Source organism: Marmota monax, unplaced genomic scaffold (assembly GCF_021218885.2).
Source record: "Marmota monax isolate L192 unplaced genomic scaffold, Marmota_monax_Labrador192_F-V1.1 WCK01_AAM20220418_F8-fsc00076, whole genome shotgun sequence".
Lineage (NCBI taxonomy): Eukaryota > Metazoa > Chordata > Mammalia > Rodentia > Sciuridae > Marmota > Marmota monax.
In genome coordinates, this window is record NW_026692843.1 from 707,170 (window position 1) to 725,567 (window position 18,398).

The 18,398-nt window shown below is 50.6% G+C and overlaps 1 protein-coding gene across 4 annotated transcripts in view; it reads left to right on the top strand.

The window, feature by feature from the left end:
• The window catches only part of LOC124095606 (deleted in malignant brain tumors 1 protein), a 38,692-nt gene extending 20,770 nt beyond the window's left edge, over nucleotides 1-17,922 (top strand). For 3 of the 4 annotated variants that reach the window (XM_046448806.2, XM_046448810.1, XM_046448808.2), the window contains 12 exons: nucleotides 557-589; nucleotides 1,129-1,158; nucleotides 1,235-1,264; nucleotides 1,346-1,375; nucleotides 4,024-4,350; nucleotides 6,627-6,653; nucleotides 8,456-8,485; nucleotides 8,750-8,897; nucleotides 10,954-11,162; nucleotides 12,034-12,218; nucleotides 14,611-14,999; nucleotides 17,305-17,922. In XM_046448806.2, coding sequence (XP_046304762.1) covers nucleotides 557-589; nucleotides 1,129-1,158; nucleotides 1,235-1,264; nucleotides 1,346-1,375; nucleotides 4,024-4,350; nucleotides 6,627-6,653; nucleotides 8,456-8,485; nucleotides 8,750-8,897; nucleotides 10,954-11,162; nucleotides 12,034-12,218; nucleotides 14,611-14,999; nucleotides 17,305-17,614 — 1,748 coding nt within the window. In that variant the 3' untranslated portion in view covers nucleotides 17,615-17,922. The remainder of the gene's footprint in view (nucleotides 1-556; nucleotides 590-1,128; nucleotides 1,159-1,234; nucleotides 1,265-1,345; nucleotides 1,376-4,023; nucleotides 4,351-6,626; nucleotides 6,654-8,455; nucleotides 8,486-8,749; nucleotides 8,898-10,953; nucleotides 11,163-12,033; nucleotides 12,219-14,610; nucleotides 15,000-17,304) is intronic. The other variant, XM_046448809.1, reaches the window with a different exon arrangement.
• The last annotated feature ends 476 nt before the right edge of the window (nucleotides 17,923-18,398 follow it).

The following is an 18,398-nucleotide window of genomic DNA, read 5'->3' on the forward strand; positions in this document are numbered from 1 at the left end:
CCTTGAAGAAGTGTAAATAAGAGTCAAGGAGAAAAGCCCCATATCCCCTCCTCCGCTCCTGGGTTCCTTTACCCCACTGAAGGGGACAGGGTGAGGGTGAGTGTGATGCAGCACAGCGGGTGAGGGAGGCACCTGCTCACTGAGCCACATCTGCATCCAAATGCTCCATTGGGAAGGGAGGTCTTCAGCTGAGGCCACCCCTGTGGGGTGGTCCATCGGGAGGCTCCTGGGCTATGACTGCAGATGGGCACATGTGCATGACTGACCTGTGTTCTGGGGCCCTGCTTTACTGAGTCAGTGGCTAAAAGCCACAAGGTGGAGGAAGAGTGGGTTGAGCTCAACCACCACATCTAGACAGGGTCTCCCTCCCCTTGAGGCTGAAGGGGACAGGATCTGCCTGGACACCTCCAAGGAGCATCCTTTGGGCAATCAGCTCCCCCTTTGAGGGAAGGGACCAGCATGAATGAATGCCTGACCTGCTCCTTATCTTCCACCTGAGTCCCAGTTTTGCCGCCTCCTGTGTAATACATTGGATCCAACCTTCTCTCTCCCACAGATGTCCCGTCTTCCACAGAGACTCCCACTCCAGGTGAGTCCATCTGCCTCCTCACTTCTAGGTGACCCTCACTCCTTGCTCCTGTTCACAGCTCCAGCTGGTAGCTCTGAGAGGGTCTGTGGAGTGTTCTAGCAGCAGAGCCCACAGAGTGTTCATCCTCCTTCCTAGCCTGGAGGGACAGGACAGTGCCAGCTCTGACCTGAGTGTTGAGGAGCAGTCAGGCAGTTCCTGGGCCACTGCTCCTGGAACACCTCCTCTGGCCAAGACTCGTGTGGGAGGGGAGCACAGGGATTTTTCATGTCATATACCTCAGGCATGTACAGAGAAATTCTTTTAACCAGAGAGCCATCCTTCAGAAAAGCTTGTAGCTTCCCCTGGGACTGTGTACCTCATTGCCATGGTGGAGGTGATTCAGGTCATGGTCTTGCTCACTGAGGCTCTCTAGTAAGGCTTGTTCTCCCCCAGGCACAGAACTTCTCTGACCACCTGTGCCTGATTCCAGCACCAGGTCCCTCCCCAACCTCCACTCCACACCCCCTGCCCTTCTAAGGTGGCTTTGTCTTCCTTCCCAGGTTGGTGGCCTAGAACAACTCCCATCTATGGTAAGCATTTTTGGATTAAGTTCAACCTTGACCTCACACCCCCTGCTTCCTAATCTGATCTTGTTTTCCTTTCCAGATTGGTGGACTACAACAACTCCTTACTACGGTAAGCATTTTTGAATTAAGTGTAACCTTGGCTCCACACCTTTGCCCTCTAATCTGATTTTGTTTTCCATTTCCATTTCAGATTGGTGGCATCCAACAACTACTCCCCCTGGTAAGCACTTTTGACTAAGTCAAGGCTTTGAACTCTAAGTGACAGCTCAGATTTGGGGGATTCTTGGACTTTGCATGAAGTCTCTGGCTGCTTACCACCTCTTCTATTGTGAAGGGCTCCCTTCACCCAGCTGTTGTGCATTGTGCTGTAAATGGATCTGAGTCAGGATGCTTTTGTTGGCAAGTGACAGGAGCCCAACTCAAAGTCAGCTAGAAAGAATTTGTTGACTCACTTGTGTAAGATGCATACTTATAGATCAGGGGCTCCAGGTAGAGCTAGATCTAGAAGTTTCTGAGGTGCCTGTTCCCCTCGAGTTTCTTAGGCACACTGTTTCCATGTGCGGGGTTCACCCTCAGCTTGCTTTTTGTGAGTAGGGGAACAATGGTTGTTTGAGGCCCAAATCTATACCCCACTAGGTGAAAGAGCCCATCAGGCTCCATAGGTCGGACCAGTTTCTCCCAGGGGGACTCATATTGAACTTGGTGGCTCCAGATCCCTCTGCGGAGCCACCTCTGTGTGCTGGGATGGTCCAGGACATTATGTCCTCCTTCAGAGCTGTAGGGAGATGGGGAAGATGTTGGTACCAGACTCTTTTTGGAATTTGTAGTATGAGGCTTTGGGGATTTTTTTAATAGTAAATTCCTTTTGTATGTAAATTTATTAAACAAACAAAACAAACCACAAAAAAACAAAACCAGAGCAGCAGCAGAGAAAGCCCTCCCCAAGGAGAGCCGGTTGTCGTCCCCCTTCCTGTTGACACCTGTCCTCTCCCAGGTGTCCTCCCGTGTCTGTGCGCTGCTCCCAGCTGTCCTGTGTCCCTGGGTGAGAGCCTGAGCTGTCAGTGGAGTGTCCATGGAGGAGTGCAGAGGCCTCTCCATGTCCTCCAAACCTGTCCACCTGTCTCCCGTAGGGACCCTAGGAGCACAGCTCCTCCTGCCTGTGGCTCTGTGATAAGACTGGGGTCCTGGACCCAGCAAGCCCGGGACGGGAAAAGCGCCCACACTTTCATTGCGCCTCCACCCTGACATCCTGGCTTCCCCGGTCTTCTGAGAGGGTGACAAATAGTGGGCTCTCCTGTTCTCACACCAAACCCACATCAGCAGATTCACACCCTCCACGGGGACATGCCTGAGCTGTGTTAAGCTCCCGAAGGTTCCCTTGGGCTCAGGGCCCAGGGCGCTGCACAGGTCCACGGGCCTGGAGATGACCACTGTTTGCCGTTAATGAAGCAGAGGGGCCCATGTGGGCTGTGAGAACCAGGAAGCTTCTCTCCCTCAGAGGAGAGACTGGGAGACACTTGATGGTGGCCTGAAGAACTCGTCCAGGGCCTGCTCCTCTTTTTTTAATTTCCTAATACAGATTTTTATTTCTCTATAAACTAAAAATTGTCTCAGGGTACAGGAATATGCATATATTCACATATTCCATTGTATGTGTGTATGTATAGGTATACCCACATACATAGAGGTGTATATATGGAGCTCACAATGACATCATTTTCCTGTTGTTACCTTATTTTGATAACATCTATACATAAAGTAAAATTTGTGTTTTTCCTTTTATTTGCTTCCATATTTGGGATTGATTCCAGGACTTTGCACATGATAGGCAATCCCTTTACCTTTAAAAAATATCACCAGCCCAAATTTACCATTTTAGGTTGTATCATTTAAAATTTTTCCATTTACCTTTTTTAAATTGTGCAATTCCGTGATATTGAGTACATCCGCGGGATTGTGCAACCATTACCACTATCTAGTTCCAGAACTTTCATCATCCCCAGCTAAAACCCCACTGACCTGTCCCCCCTCTTGGTCTTTCCCAGCTTCTGGTAAGCACAGCTCTGCTCTGGGTGTCTGGATTTGCCTCCCTGGTTATTTCCCGTGAATGGAAGCCCTGGCTTTCTTGGCTGCCTTATTCCATTCAGCAGGTTTTCACTTGTGCTTGGCATGTAGGAGCGTGTCTTTTCTTTTCACTGCCAGAAGCCAGTCCGTGGTACGAATATGCCACCATTGTTGACACCACGTTCTGTTTACCCATTCACCTGTGGATGGGCACAGGTGATCTCTGTCTGTTGGCTGTGTAAATAGTGCTGCCCGAGCAGGCAATACAATTTTTAAAAAACTTATTTATTTATTTTTTAGTTTTTGGTGGACACAACATCTTTTCTTTATTTTTATGTGGTGCTGAGGATCGAACCCAGCGCCTCGTGCATGCCAGGCGAGCGCGCTACCACTTGGCCACATTCCCAGCCCCTACAAACAATTTTGGCTGGGATTCCTGTTCCTGGTTCCTCTGGGTATAGACCTAGAAGTGGGTTGTCTGGGTCCTATGCTGATTCAGTGTGTCACTTGTGGGGACGTTGAACCATTTTCTACAGCAGCTGGAGTGTTGCTGTTCCCACTGGCAGTGTCTGAGGGCTTGGTCTTTCCATATGTCCCCAGCAGTGGTCATGGTGTATCTTGTTCATCATGGTGTCCTGGGTGGAGTGAGGTGGTATCTCATTGGGATTATTCCCCCCAGTACTGGTGTTTAAACCCAGGGCCTGGTGCATGCCAGGCAGACACTTTACCACTGAGCCACATCCCCAGCCCTCTCTTAGGGATTTTGATACCACTTCCCTAATGACAAATGATGTCCATGTCTAGGAACAACTGATTTCGGTTTGGACCTGAGAGTGGTGAATGGGAGTAACCAGTGTGAAGGCCGGGTGGAGGTCCTGTACAGAGGCTCCTGGGGCACCGTGTGCGATGACAGCTGGGACATCAACGATGCCAACGTGGTCTGCAGGCAGCTGGGCTGTGGCTGGGCTCTGTCTGCCCCAGGGTATGCCCGGTTTGGTCAGGGCTCAGGACCGATTGTTCTAGATGATGTGGCCTGCTCTGGGCATGAGTCCTACCTGTGGAACTGCCGCCACCGAGGTTGGCTCTCCCATAACTGTGTACACCAGGAGGACGCAGGAGTCATCTGCTCAGGTGAGCCTCTGGCCCCACTGGACTCTCACCTCGTGAATGGACTCTGATCAGAGCCCTGGCCTTGCTCTTCATGTGTGAGCCCTGGCTCCTGGGTGGGGACGCTGTGGTTCTCCCCTTGAACAGACAGGTGGCTCCCGTGGGATGTGTGCTGGCAGGAGTGACGTCAGGCTGAGCCTGAGAAGGACCCCCTGGGCTGGGAACTGCCCCTCAGGCTGGGTGAGGCCTCCTCACAAGGGCCCCAGGAGGTCCCTGCTGCCTTGCACCTCCCCTCCCTGAGGAGCCCCTCCACTGCCCGTCCTGTGAGTGCTGCTCTCTGACGCGCCCCTGTCTCACTGACTGTCCCCTTCCCCTCCTCCTTGGTCCACAAGATCACTTGAGGCAGTCATTCTTCTCAGGATGGTTAACTGAGGAGACCCTGGACAAAGGGAGATGACTCTGGGTATAGGAATATGCATATATTCATATATATGTACTATTCATGTGTGTATATGTAGGTGTACACACATGTACATAGATGTGTGTATGTGGAGCTCCCATTGACATTATTTCCCTTTGGTTACCTTATTTTGGTAAAAGATATGCACAACATAAAATTTCTCATTTTCCTTTCTTTCACCCATACTGGGAGTCAGATCCAGGACTTTGAATAGGCAAGCCCTTTACCTCTGAACAATGTTCCCCAGCCCAGATTTAACATTTTAGATGGTATCATTTAAAATTTTCCATTTACCTTTTTTAAATTGTGTAATTCTGTGATATTGAGTATATCCATGGGATTGTGCAACCATTACCACCATCTAGTTCCAGAACTTTCATCATCCCCAACTAAAACCCCACCGACGTGTCCCAGCTCTTACTCTTTCCCAGCTTCTGGTAAGCCCAGCTCTGCTCTGGGTGTCTGCATTTGCCCCCCTGGTTATTTCCCGTGAATGGAAGCCCTGGCTCTCTTGGCTGCCTTATTTCATTCAGCAGGTTTTCACTTGCATTTGGCATGTAGGAGCGTGTCTTTTCTTTTCACTGCCGGAAGCCATTCCGTGGAACGAATATGCCACCATTGTTGACCCACGTTCTGTTTACCCATTCACCTGTGGATGGGCACAGGTTGTCTCTGCCTGTTGGCTGTGTAAATAGTGCTGCCAGAGCAGGCACATACAATTTTGGCTGGGTTGCCTGTTCCTGGTTCCTCTGGGTATAGACCTAGAAGTGGGATGTCTGGGTCCTATGCTGATTCAGTGTGTCACTTGTGGGGACGTTGAACCATTTTCTACAGCAGCTGGAGTGTTGCTGTTCCCACTGGCAGTGTCTGAGGGCTTGGTCTTTCCATATGTCCCCAGCAGTGGTCATGGTGTATCTTGTTCATCATGGTGTCCTGGGTGGAGTGAGGTGGTATCTCATTGGGATTATTCCCCCCAGTACTGGGGTTTAAACCCAGGGCCTGGTACATGCCAGGCAGATACTTTACCACTGAGCCACATCCCCAGCCCTCTCTTAGGGATTTTGACAGCACTTCCCTAATGACAAATGATGCCCATCTCTAGAAACAAATGATTTCGATTTGGACCTGAGACTGGTGAATGGAGGTAACCGGTGTCAAGGCCAGGTGGAGGTCCTTTACAGAGGCTCCTGGGGCACCGTGTGCGATGATGGCTGGGACATCAACGATGCCAACGTGGTCTGCAGGCAGCTGGGCTGTGGCTGGGTTCTGTCTGCCCCTGTGCATGCCCAGTTTGGTCAGGGCTCAGGGCCAATTGTCCTGGATGATGTGGCCTGCTTTGGGCATGAGTCCTATCTGTGGAACTGCCCCAACCGAGGTTGGCTCTCCCATAAGTGTGTCCATGCTGAGGATGCCGGAGTCATCTGCTTAGGTGACAATTCTCTAGAGTCATGTGCAGTTTTGCTGAAGCAACGGCTCCTTTGAACTGGCCTCCTCTCACCCTGAGCTTTTCTGGGAGATAGTGGTTCCCCTGAGACCTGCCCAAGGTAATGACATTACTCATGTCACTGGTGTCTGGCCTTGGTTGGTGTTCTGTGGCTTCTTCCTTAGTTTGGTCCCTAAAGCAGACAGGGGTTGAGTCTTCTGGAGCCTGTTAGAACAAATTCCCCCAGGACTGCAGTTTGGAGACAGGCCCTCTGGAGTGTGTTCAGGCCTCCCAAGGAGCATTTCTGAGAGAGGAGGAGGGAAATCACTCCAGCATTTTTCTTGCTCATCATTGTGTGGCTCCTTGTAACACATCTGGTCCGTGGGACTGACTCACGTTCTCTTCTTTTTCCTGTAGGACCTACAAGTTCTCCTACTCCGTCAGGTGAGTGTGTCCCCAGCCCCCTTCTGGGATTGCATTTCCTCTGTGGGATTCTGGAAGGAGGAGGAGTGGGACAGAGGCGGTGCTCTCAGGAGGGGGTGCTCTCCGAGGCCCAGCTTCCCAGAGTCCCAGCAGCTCCTGCTACTGCTGTTGACAGCGTTTGTCCAGATGCTGCTGTGGAAGGGGCTTTGGGCCTCCGGTCACTTTGGACGTAAATATCTGTCTGAATTAGAGCATGGGGAGTTGGGACCTTCATTGAGGGACATGAGCCGGGAAATCCACTGCACATGTCTGTCTGATAAAGAATCCCTTCCAGAGCATTCTTTGTGCTGCATTGATAATCTTCTGTGCCCCGTGTGTTGGTGCCCAGTGCAGCCTCATGGAGTCCATGTACTCCAGCCTGTAACCAGGAAAATGACCTAATTTGGCTCATCCAGCTAATGACCATGGAATTAAAAATTTATCTGGTAAATAAAACAGATAAATAAATAAAAAAATAAACATTGTCTTTCTAGGTTGGTGGCACCCAACCACCACCATCTCTGCCACCACTGGTCGTAGTATCACGTTTTCTGCCTACGTACAGGACCGGGAGGGATGTCCTGTTCTAAGCCTGTCCCCTGAGGCCATCTCTGTCTGCCCACACCTGCCTGCTCCCTGGGGACCCCTGCACACACACACCCTTCCCACCTCCCCTGCCTGGAGGATGATCTTGACTAAGGAGTTCTGCTTCTTCATTTCAATGAGAGAAATATCCTTAGACAAATAGGCTCATAATTTTATTTCTTGAAGTATTTTCAAAACTTGGGAAGGAAGAAGGGTGACAGATTGTAAATGGGCCATTTCACAGTGATGGTGCTTTTTCCTGTCGTTCCGCAATATGGGTATGTTTCAAAACCTTCCCTTTTGCTCTTAAAACAAGGGCTCCGGCTACTTTTGTATCATGAATCCTTTCCTCACCGTTGTTTGAAACACCTATATTATTTTTTATTGTCCACTATGCGTGAATTGCTCAATGGATCCCCAGTCTCTGTGCATTTAAGTGGTTTATATCTCATTATTATAAATGATTCTGTGACATGGACTATTTTCACAGAGAAATCTTTGCATATATCATCAATTTTTTTCTTTAGGATAGAAATAGATTTAGGAGGCTAATGGTAGCACAGTGCCTGGTATACAGTGTGCCTGGTAAAAATATCAACTCTTCCCATTGGAAGGGTTTTCCCTGTGTTTGGCCACGGTGCCTCTGAGAATGGTTGTGCAGTATGGAATGGTGAAAAAGATAAACTCATTACCTGCCTCAGGTAGTTAGTTGACAGGACTAAATGTTTGTCTGAACTGAGCTGTGAAGTCCCAGTTCTGAAGGTGCTTCCCAGGACAGGCTGGGGTGCCAGAGAACTTCCTTCCTTGGGGGCTGGGGCCGTTCTTTCTGGAAGTGACACTTCAGCTGACAAGGGGTGCGCTCCCTGCATCTTTTCAGGGTCCTCCTTGCCATCTGCACTGACGTCCTCAAATCTCTCCTGCTGGGTCCCTATGACATGCATCCCCTCTTTCCCTCTCTGCCTGGTTTGCTCCCCACTCATCTGGGTCAGGAGCCAAGCCCCTGGCCCCACCTTCCCTGGGCTTTCCTCCATCTCGGCCTCGGTCCATGCCTTTGGTCCTCTCCTCCACAAGGAGGGCAAGCCCGGTTTCAGCCCCCACTGTAAGCCCAGGGCTGGTGCAGTGCAAATCAGCCAGCCTGCATCAACAACCATGTAGAAGGTGCTAGAAAACTGATCATGATCCTCTCTGTTTGTCAACAGTTGCTGCTTCCACCCTCAGCTACCCAAACGGTAAGTTCTGGGCTCCCTGACGAGTCTATGGCAGAGGTGCCCACAACCTCCTTCCCTCCCCTCCTGTGGGGGGACAATGAGAATGACAGGGAGCGGGCTCCCTGGGCGCAGCCTCCCGGGAGGGCTTCTCCCCTGCCCTCAGTGGGTGGTGCAAGTCCGGGCTCCTCTTGTCGGGTTTCTGCCTTAGAAATTGAGTAGGAAATTCCTCCCAGGTGGCTGAGCCAGGTGCTGCGGGCTCATCACGTTTCCTTCTTGTTCTGACAGTGAATTCCTGCGGAGGCTTCCTGGCCCAATCGTCAGGAAACTTTTCTAGCCCATTCTACCCAGGGAACTATCCAAACAATGCCAGGTGTGTGTGGGACATTGAGGTCCCGAACAACTATCTGGTGACTGTCATCTTCATAGATGTCCGGTGAGTGCGTGGGCACCAGCAGAATGAGTTGGGGACCCCACAGACATTTAGAGAGAGAAGACATGGGCCATTCAGGGGCGAGGCTTGTCCAGGGACAGGTTTTATTACTAGTTGTTTTTGACCTAGAACAGCAGCAGCCCATGGGGAGGGGGGCCTGGAGCCAAGATCCCTGGAGTGACAAGGGCTCTGGTTTCAAGTTCCAGGTCTGTCACTAATTTGCTGTGTGACCATGGGAAATCACTCAACCTTCCCAAGGGTCAACCCAAGGAGGGGAATAATATATTTTCCTTTCCCTGGTGATTCCGGGACAGGTGCAAGAGTATGTGAAAAACACTTGGAAAATGTCACCCAGTGGGAGTAATGGGGAACAATTCAAATCCTCCCCTTAACAACTGCACCCATTTGGGACCCTTCCCTGGCCTCTCCCCATCTTCCCGTGATCAGGTGGAGGGGGGAGCCCGCTGGGACACCAGGTGGCCTGTTCCTCATCCAATTGCAAGTGGGAATCACTGTTCTAAGCAGAAGGGGACGTCACCAAAAGCATGTTAATATATGATCTATTCAGAGAGGGGGTGGCCAAGCTGACCAGGAAGAGGAACCCTTAATGTTCAGAATCCTGGACACGGGAAACCATGACTTCTCCTCCAGCAGCCATTGCAGAACAAAATAGTTTTCCCTCTTGAGTTCTACTTACAGAGAAGTCGGAAGTCTCTGCTTTAGAAATCCATTTGGGGTTTTGCAAAAGGTATATTATCTGGATCTCACTACAATACAAGGGCTGCATCTCAACCTGACTGGTTCTTTAGCCATCATCTCAATAGCAGCGACGGCCACCATTCAGTGACATCTTAGAAAGCACTTGTCCTCAGGCTGTATCACTGGAGCCTCACAACAGCCCCCTTCCATGTGCAGGGACAGGTTTACCCAATATTTATTTATTCAATTACTTGTTTCCATCACTATGAACTCACGGATATTTGTTTTTATTTATTTATTTATTTACATTTTAAAAAATTGGTTCATTTTAGTTTTACACGACCGTAGAATGTATTTTGACATATTATACATACTTGGAGTGTAACTCCCCATTCTGGTGGTTGTACACGATGTAGGGTTACACTGGTCATGCATTCATACAGGAATATGTCCAATCCTTCTACTATCTTTCACATTTCCATCCCTGCTCCCTTCCCTTCATTCCTCTTTAATCCAATGAACTTCTGTTCTTCCCTCCCCCTATTGTGTGTTAGCACCTGCATATCAGAGAACATTTCGGCCTTTGGTTTTTGGGATTGGCTTATTTCACTTAGCATAATAGTCTTTAGTCCCATCCATTCACCAGCAAATGCCTTAATTTCATTCTCCTTTATGGCTGAGTAATATTCCATTATGTATATATACCACATTTTATTTATCCATTCATCTGTTGAAGGGCACCTAGGCTGGTTTCATAGCTTAGCTATTGTGAATTAAGCTGCTGTAAACATTGATGTAGCTGTAAACATTGATGTAGCAGCAGCCCATTGATGTAGCTGCATCACTATATATAGTATGCTGATTTTAAGACCTTTGAGTATATGCTGAGGAATGGGATAACTGTGTTAAATGGTGGTTCCCTTCCAAGTTTTCTGAGGAATCTCCATTTTGCTTTTCAGAGTGGTCGCACCAATTTGCAGCCCCACCAGCCATGTATGAGTGTGCCTTTCCCCCAACATCCTCACCAGCATTTACTGTTACTTGTATTGGACGTTTGTTTTATTCTGGGGGAGCGGGAATCCTTTGATGGAAGAAAGATGGTCTAAATTAGGATGTGAATACTTTCTTTTAGGATTTAAAGGGTTGCAGAGAGGCTGCAGATTTCATATGTGCCATCTCAAAAAGCTGAACACAGATCCAAGCAGAGTGGTCGTGGGGGGACAGACCCCCTCAATTCAAGAAAATCAATGATGAGCTTTGTCAGAGTCCCTAGAGCACACCTCCCCTCCCCTCCAGGCATGGACCCCTGTGTCAAGTTGCAGACGAGTTGGGGCTAACGTTGTGTGCTCTGTCCCTGTAGACTTGAAGGAGGCTGCAACTACGACTACATTGAGGTTTTCGACGGCCCCTCCAGCAGCTCCCTGCTCATTGCCAAAGTGTGTGATGGGGCCACAGGCTCCTTCACGTCCTCCTCGAACTTCTTGTCAGTCCGCTTCATCAGTGATGGCAGCGTCACGCAGAGCGGGTTCCAGGCCGCATTCTACTCCATCCCTTCCAACGACAGCACCAGTAAGTGCCCAGGGGAGTGCAGGGTTAGGAGGGGGGAGGTCCCTGGGAGCCTTCTGCGGCTCAGTTCCCCTCTGGTTGTGAAATAAGAAATTAGAGCAGCCCCAGCAGCCCCCCAGGCTCGATTTCCTGCAGGGAGAGGCCACGTGCAGGAGGTTTTGGGATTCTGGCTGCCTGAATGAGGTCAGCAGTTAGCTCTGACTGATGAGAGGTGGACGGGCCTTAGGCAGTCAGCAGGGACTAAGTAGAAGGCACAAGAGGGTGGTCTCAGCAAATGAGAAGTCAGTGCCCAAGGCAGAGTGACCACTCTGCTGGAAGTTTTGTGACCATCCCGAGTATGAGACACTGGTCATGTCCTGAGACCTAACACATTTGGCTTCTATCTGAAGATGGATGCAGCTGGTCATAGGCACTTCCAGGAAAGGCCATATGGAGCTGATTTAGGATGTTATATGAATTAATGTAAACCTTGCCCAAGGACTAGGCAAGGTGACGTCCAAGGCTTTTTATGTAGTTAGGATTGAAAGCATTGGCTTTCTTCATATCTAAATGACTTTACTCCATGACGTCTCTGCAATTTGACTGTAGTTGCTTTAATTTGTGGGTAATTGGTAACTTGGCAATTCGTTTCCTGCCTGCAACACTCCGTTAGAGAAACCCCAAGTGTCCTCATTGAGCTTTACTGAGGATGGGGCTGGGTGGAGCTCAAGAGCCCTTGGAGGTTGCAGTGAAGCATATTCTGTGCAGGTATCCTACATGCTGACCACCTGGGTCACCATCTTTATCTGTCCACCTGTATCTGGGAAGAGCACCTAGTAGGACTGGAGGGGTTTGGGGGATCTGACCAAGTGCATGATCTTCCCTTGTCCATCAGGTCTGTTCTGTCTGCCGAATCACATGCAAGCCAGTGTGAACAGGGACTACCTCCAGTCCCTGGGCTATTCTGCCGGGGACCTTGTCATTTCTGGATGGAATGGGAACTACAGGTGTCAGCCCCAGATAACTTGGAGCCACGTGATATTCACAATCCCCTACACAGGCTGTGGAACCCTCAAGCACGTAAGCCCGGGGCTGCCTCTGTTTCCTGTTTAGCTGCTTCCTTACAGCGATCAAGTGCTAAGCGTCTTGAACACTGGGAATCCAGAAATGCTATCATAGTATAACCCGAACGTAATCAGAATAAAGGAAGATAGACATCTCTGGTACGTGAAATAGCGGCAACTGCCTCCAAGTAGGAGGAGGAAGCTCCGCAGGTTGTTCCTCCAGCTGTGTCCAACGGGGGCGGGGGGGGGGCACCTGGCAGGCTGTCACTCACATTAGTGATCCCCAGAGCAGCTCCGAGGGGCAGCTCTGGGTTTTGTAGGACCTGAAGCCTATACAGTGTAGGGTTGAGGTGAGTGAGAGCAGCAGGGTTGTCATTGAGCAAAGAATGCAAATATATTTTACTTTCCTAAGTTTTACGAAAACTTAGGAAACACATTGCAAACCCGTTGCTAAGCCTTGGCAGAGGCCTGTGGACTCATTGGCTTCACAATGAATTGGTCTCTGCAGCTATGGTTGTTGAGCTGTCACCATCTAGGGTGACCAGCCATCCTGGATTGTCCAAGACTTTACAGATTTTAGCATAAGATGTTCCTTGTTTCAGGAAACCCCTCAATCCTGGGCAAACTGGGATGGTTGTCCTCCTACGGGTTATAGATTCTGTGGTTTGTCTCTTTCCCCAAATTCTCATTAAGTAGTTTCCTATTGTCATCCACTTTAAAAATGCTGAACACAATTCATATGGCTGATTGTGACAACTGTTGGTACTGAATTATAAAGTAAAAAAAAATTTCCTTTTAGAAAATGGAAAGAGAAAATATGTGCTTCTTGAGCAGATAGATCCATAGAGCTCTTTCCTATGGCTCTTCCCCAGATCTGGGCCCAGAGTGAAGCCTCTCTGGCACCCCCTAACTGGCTTAGATGACTTGCCCCAGGCTCTTGGTCTGGGGAAAAGGAAAGGAACTGATCAGAGAGGAGAGGAAGGGCCGAGAGGTGCCGAGAACCACAATAAGTATCTTCTCAAGCTTTTCTCTTTTCCCATGTTTCACCTGGAAGAGACATATTCAGAGTTCTGCAACTGCAGGCAGGACGTGGCAGATTCTCCAACACATTCCATTCTGAAGGACAATTACATTTGAATATTTGAGCTGCACAGACGCTGGCTTCAGAAGGGACTTTGTTTTTCAGTGTCCCAGCCAGCCAGGAATGGAGTTTTGGCCCTCGATAGGATCATGACTAACACAGAAAACCTCTCTCTCTCTCTGCTTTAGACCTTCTGCTTAGACCATTATTATGTTATTCCCCTGCCCTTTCTTGCAAAAGCACTTGTGGCATGCTGGGAAGTGTAGCATAGGGGACCCGGAGAGATTTACTTCAGACCTGTTCCTCAGGCAGGGAGGAAGTCCTGCAGACTGCAGCCTGGTGATGGTACGCTTGTGCTCACCTTGCTGGGGCCAGATGATCTCGACCATGGAGCTTCTTGGGGACCTTGTCCACCTGTATCCTCTTGGCCATTCAGCTGCCCCTGCTCCACTCATTACAATACTTCTGCTGGGTCTCTGGCTCCTGTTCCTTCCATTCACTCCATAGGTCCCTAGAGATGCTGCTGAAGCTATTGGTGATACACTGCCAAGCCCTGGGGGGAGATAGCCACTCTCTGTAGATGGTGGGCACATGAAATGGCAGGAGGCACCAACATTCTTATGAACATGCTGCTTAGCTGCTTAGTGAAAGGCATGGCAGCAGACGGTCCTGTGGTACAGGTGGGCGGGACAGGAAGGACTCCAGGGTTTCCGGGACCCACTCAGTTGTCCATATGAGCCTCAAAGGAGTCCCAACCTCAGAGGTCAAGAGCTGCGATTCTGGATCTCTGCGGCTTCCAGCTCCCACGGAATCCATCACCACATGGTGGTAGTTACCAATCAACCAAAGCAGAAAGCAGTTAACACCGAGCTCACCGACGTGTGCCCCTCCCCTCAACAAGTATGTGACTATCTTCTCTGAGACCCCAGCAACAGTGAGCATGGAGCAGAACTTTCTGTTCTGAGCCCTAAGCCGTGGAATCCAGGCCGACTTGGCTAGTTGCATGGCAGGTCAAGGTACCATCCAGACACGCCCATTGTGCCATGAGGAGGAGCTCCAAGAGGTGCCAACCACTGGCCCACACTGAGATCCCCATCATGTGGCAGGGGAAGCAGGGATTGTGCAGGGAGGGGGTCTTGCTCGTTGAGCCGGACATCCAGCCCTGGTGAAAGTCACCGTGGCAGTAGGCATGTGCCATCTCTGTGGCTGTGGAAGGGTTTGACATCTCATTGTCACTGCCTTCTCATTCTAACCCTGAAAATCAGCAATGAGATTCCCTTGGCAGGTGACACATGCCTGACTCTGCTCTCCGACATGCCTCTCCTAGGTAGACAATGACACCATCAACTATTCCAACGTCCTCAAAGCAGCTGTGACAAATGGCATCATCAAAAGGAAGAAGGACCTCCTCATTCATGTCAGCTGCAAGATGCTGCAGAACACCTGGGTCCACACCATGTACATCACCAACGACACCATCCAGGTCAAGGAAGTGCAGTACGGCAACTTCGACGTGAACATTTCCTTCTACACATCCCCCTCTTTCTCCTACCCTGTGACCAGCAGCCCGTACTTAGTGGATCTGGACCAGAGTCTGTACCTTCAGGCTGAGATCCTGCATTCGGACGCCTCGCTGGCCTTGTTTGTGGACACCTGTGTGGCTTCTCCAAACCCCAACGACTTCTCATCTCTGACTTACGTTCTCATCCGAAGTGGGTAAGGGCTGTCTTTCTGGGCAAGATTTAACCCTTTGCCTGAAAAGTCAAACAATGAGTAGCCCTGAAGCTTTGAGGACTCCAGATTTTGGTTAACCAGAGTTCTTAGGAGTTCAAGTGCAGACGATCCATGCTGTATGCAGTCACATCATGTGGCTTTTACCCTTGAGGTGCTTTTGTGCTGTGTCCTGGGCCACATCCTGACCTGCCCCATCTCCTGCTTACATGTTAGAATGGAAGAACCCACCAGTGGTCAGGTTGGCTGTCAACTGGGATTAAGCCCCAGGTGACCCAACTCTAGCCTTAGGGTTAGAAAGCCCTACAAGCAGTGGGGAAATCATTGGATGTGGAGCAGACCAAGGTGGAAGTATGTGCCTCTGGGCCAGTTTCCTCATCTGTCAACTGGGGACGGTGACGTTCACATCAGAAGGCTACTGGGAGGACTACATGGAAAAGAGTGGATGGGCTCCTAGCATAGAGTGGGCCCAGCAGGTGGTCCACAGAATTGTTACACCAGAGGCAGCGGGAGGTCCTCGTGACCTCCCTTAGCCCGGGAAGTTCTGCGGTCCAGCTCAGGGAGATCTGCTCTCCTGTGCTCCAGCTTCCCGGCATGAGGCGTGCTGGAGCTGGGGTTGACTCCTCTGCACTCCTGCAGGGCTCCCAACCAATCCCCATTCGGTAGTCTCTGCTGGCGGATGGCATGGCACCTCTTGGCTTACACCTCATAGCCATTGCTTCCAAGAGAAGTTACGCTAACAGGGTAAGGGGTGCAGCTAGGCATCTCATTTCCCTGAGGTCCTAAGACACATCTCTTTCCGGGCACAATTTGAACACATGTCAGTTCAGTAAACAGAAATTGAAGCTTGTCTTTTCATAGCCACCCCCTCAGTAGCAAAGATGGGGAGAAGGCTTACCCAGAACCCCATTCCTCAAATAGTAACAAAGTGGCATTTCAAGTGGTGTAAAGTGGTCAAAATTCATGCAATTGATGAGTGATTCAGTTTCCCCTGGCCAAAGGATTCTTGTCTGTGGTGACATTCTGCCATATATGTGATTGATGGAGTATGACTGGAGAATGGAGGGCTGCACTTGGGGGAGAGTGTCCCCAATGGGTCTGGAGCACAGGAGTCACCCGGCCCTCAACCACATCATCCACCTGTAGGCCCATGAGAATTAACTGGGCTCAGACTTTTCCTGTCCACACACATTCTCCTTATTTGGTCACACTTGGTATCTTGCATTTTCATTTTATTTTAAATTTTGTTCTTGTATTTTAAACAATTTCCCCAGGTGATTCTGAAGAGCAGCCTGGGCTCTGCAGCTCTGGCCCCCACAGAGCCCCTGACTGGCAGGGTTTTATGGGAAATGCAGTCATTGGCCTAGCAGCTCCCAGGTTACCCTGACCTTCCACAAACGTCCCACCTCTGAATGGACCCCTGGGTATTTTCTCTCACCCTGGTGGCTAAGGGGGCTGCTGTGGAAACCGAAATCTGGGTGTCTGAGACCAGCTGAGTTGAAAACAGAGGTAGGAAGAAAGCTCTGGAAGTGGAAATAGGAGGGTAAGCAGACGCAGGGTCAGGACTTCAGGACAGCCTGGCTGCTCTGTCACCAGCCCAGGCCAGCTTTCCTTGCCTCTTCTCTCTTGCCCCATCACATGGTACCAGCGAGATGCTTCCTCACCCATTTCTTAGCAAAGTTCCTTAGGCAAAGACTCAGGTTGCTTTCCTTCCAGCACCAACCAGCTGGGAGGAGGCGCCTGGGGGGTCAGGAAGTGCTTGATCCTGGAGGAGGGTCCTGGAGCTACTCAGGCCAGTGTGGAAAGCATAGCTACATGGGTCCCAGTGGCTCAGGAGGAGCAGACCCTGGGAGTGGGGGGGCCAGGCAGGTCAGGGAATGTCAGCAGTACCCAGAGTGCAGCCCAGTGTCACCTTGCAGGGCCCTGCAACCAGAAGAGGGATGAAGTCATTTTCTTTCCTGGCCTATCTCTGACCTGCTTATGGGCTCCACATTTGAGCCATTTCCCTGGCTTATCCAGCTTGTAGGGGGCCATGGAGCACATGGTCATTGGGACTGGGCTTTACCACACTGGGCACTGTGGGGCTTGCTTGTCTATCTGGAAACTCCAGGGGTATTTTCTAGTTAAAGATGCTGGAGATGTACCAGAGCCACCGGGATCCGTCTGCACGCCTCTCAGTGAGGGGACACTGGAGGCCTGGGCTTCTGGGAGTTCTGCTCCTGGTGCAACTGAGTCAGGATGAATCCCGGGCCCTGGTGAGAGCTAACAAGTTTCTTTTCTCTTCTCCCAGGTGTGTAAGGGATGAAACCTACCAAACCTACTACTCGCCATCACCCCGCATCACCCGCTTCAAATTCAGTTCCTTCCACTTCCTGAACCGCTTCCCCACAGTGTACCTGCAGTGTAAACTGGTGGTGTGCAGAGCGTACGACTACTCTTCGCGCTGCTACAGAGGCTGCGTGGTGAGATCCAAGAGGGATGTGGGCTCCTACCAGGAAAAGGTGGATGTCGTCCTGGGACCCATCCAGCTGCAGCCCCCTACCAAAGAGAAGAACCAGCCACCCTCAGACTCCACTTCCAACCAGCGCCCAAGGCCGTGACTCCCCAGGACTTGGGAAGCTTCTGCCGGTTCCCACTCAAATTGAGCACCTATTATGTGCCAGGCACTGTGCTATGCCTGGCCACACAGAGTAGAATTAGACCTGGTTGCTATCTTCCCCCAGGGCTCTAGGTCTCTGGGGCCCATGTGTAGGGCTTGGGCAGAGTTCTGGCCTGGAAACAGACAGACCTGGCCCCTGTCTCTTCTGGGTCTGAACTGCCAGAACGCACACTTCTCATCTGTAAAGTGAAAATGCTAGCACGTCTCTTAGGACTGTTGAGAGGGTTCAATAAAGTAATGTTAATCAAACTGCCTTGGCCCCTGCTTGGTGTGAGTCGCTGAGTGCTGGGTGAACAGTAGTTTTTGTGATGATTACCACTGTTACCCAGAGGAACAGCGTTAGTGACAATCTCATTCCTCCTGATGATAATAATGTAACACTGGGTGTGTTGAAATCAGGTCTGGGCAGCTGTGGAGACACAGCAGCAGGGCTTCGTAGGGACTGCTGGCAGGGTGTGGCACTGCACAAGCCAGATCCTGTTCCCCCCTAGAGCAGGGAGTACAGTCTCTGCCCTGCTGTTTGGTCAGGGGGGTGGATGAAGCAGGGCTCGCTGCGGGCTTCTCAGGATATCTTCCCAGATTGGAGACAGGTCAGCAGATGTGCTGGCCGTGGTGACAGGGGCAGGAGTGGGGCAGTAATGGCCACGAATCCTCTTCACGATCAGCGTGCCCACCTTGGGTGGGTGTCTGACAGCTCCTCCTCTTCCTGCCCTGGGTTAAGCCCA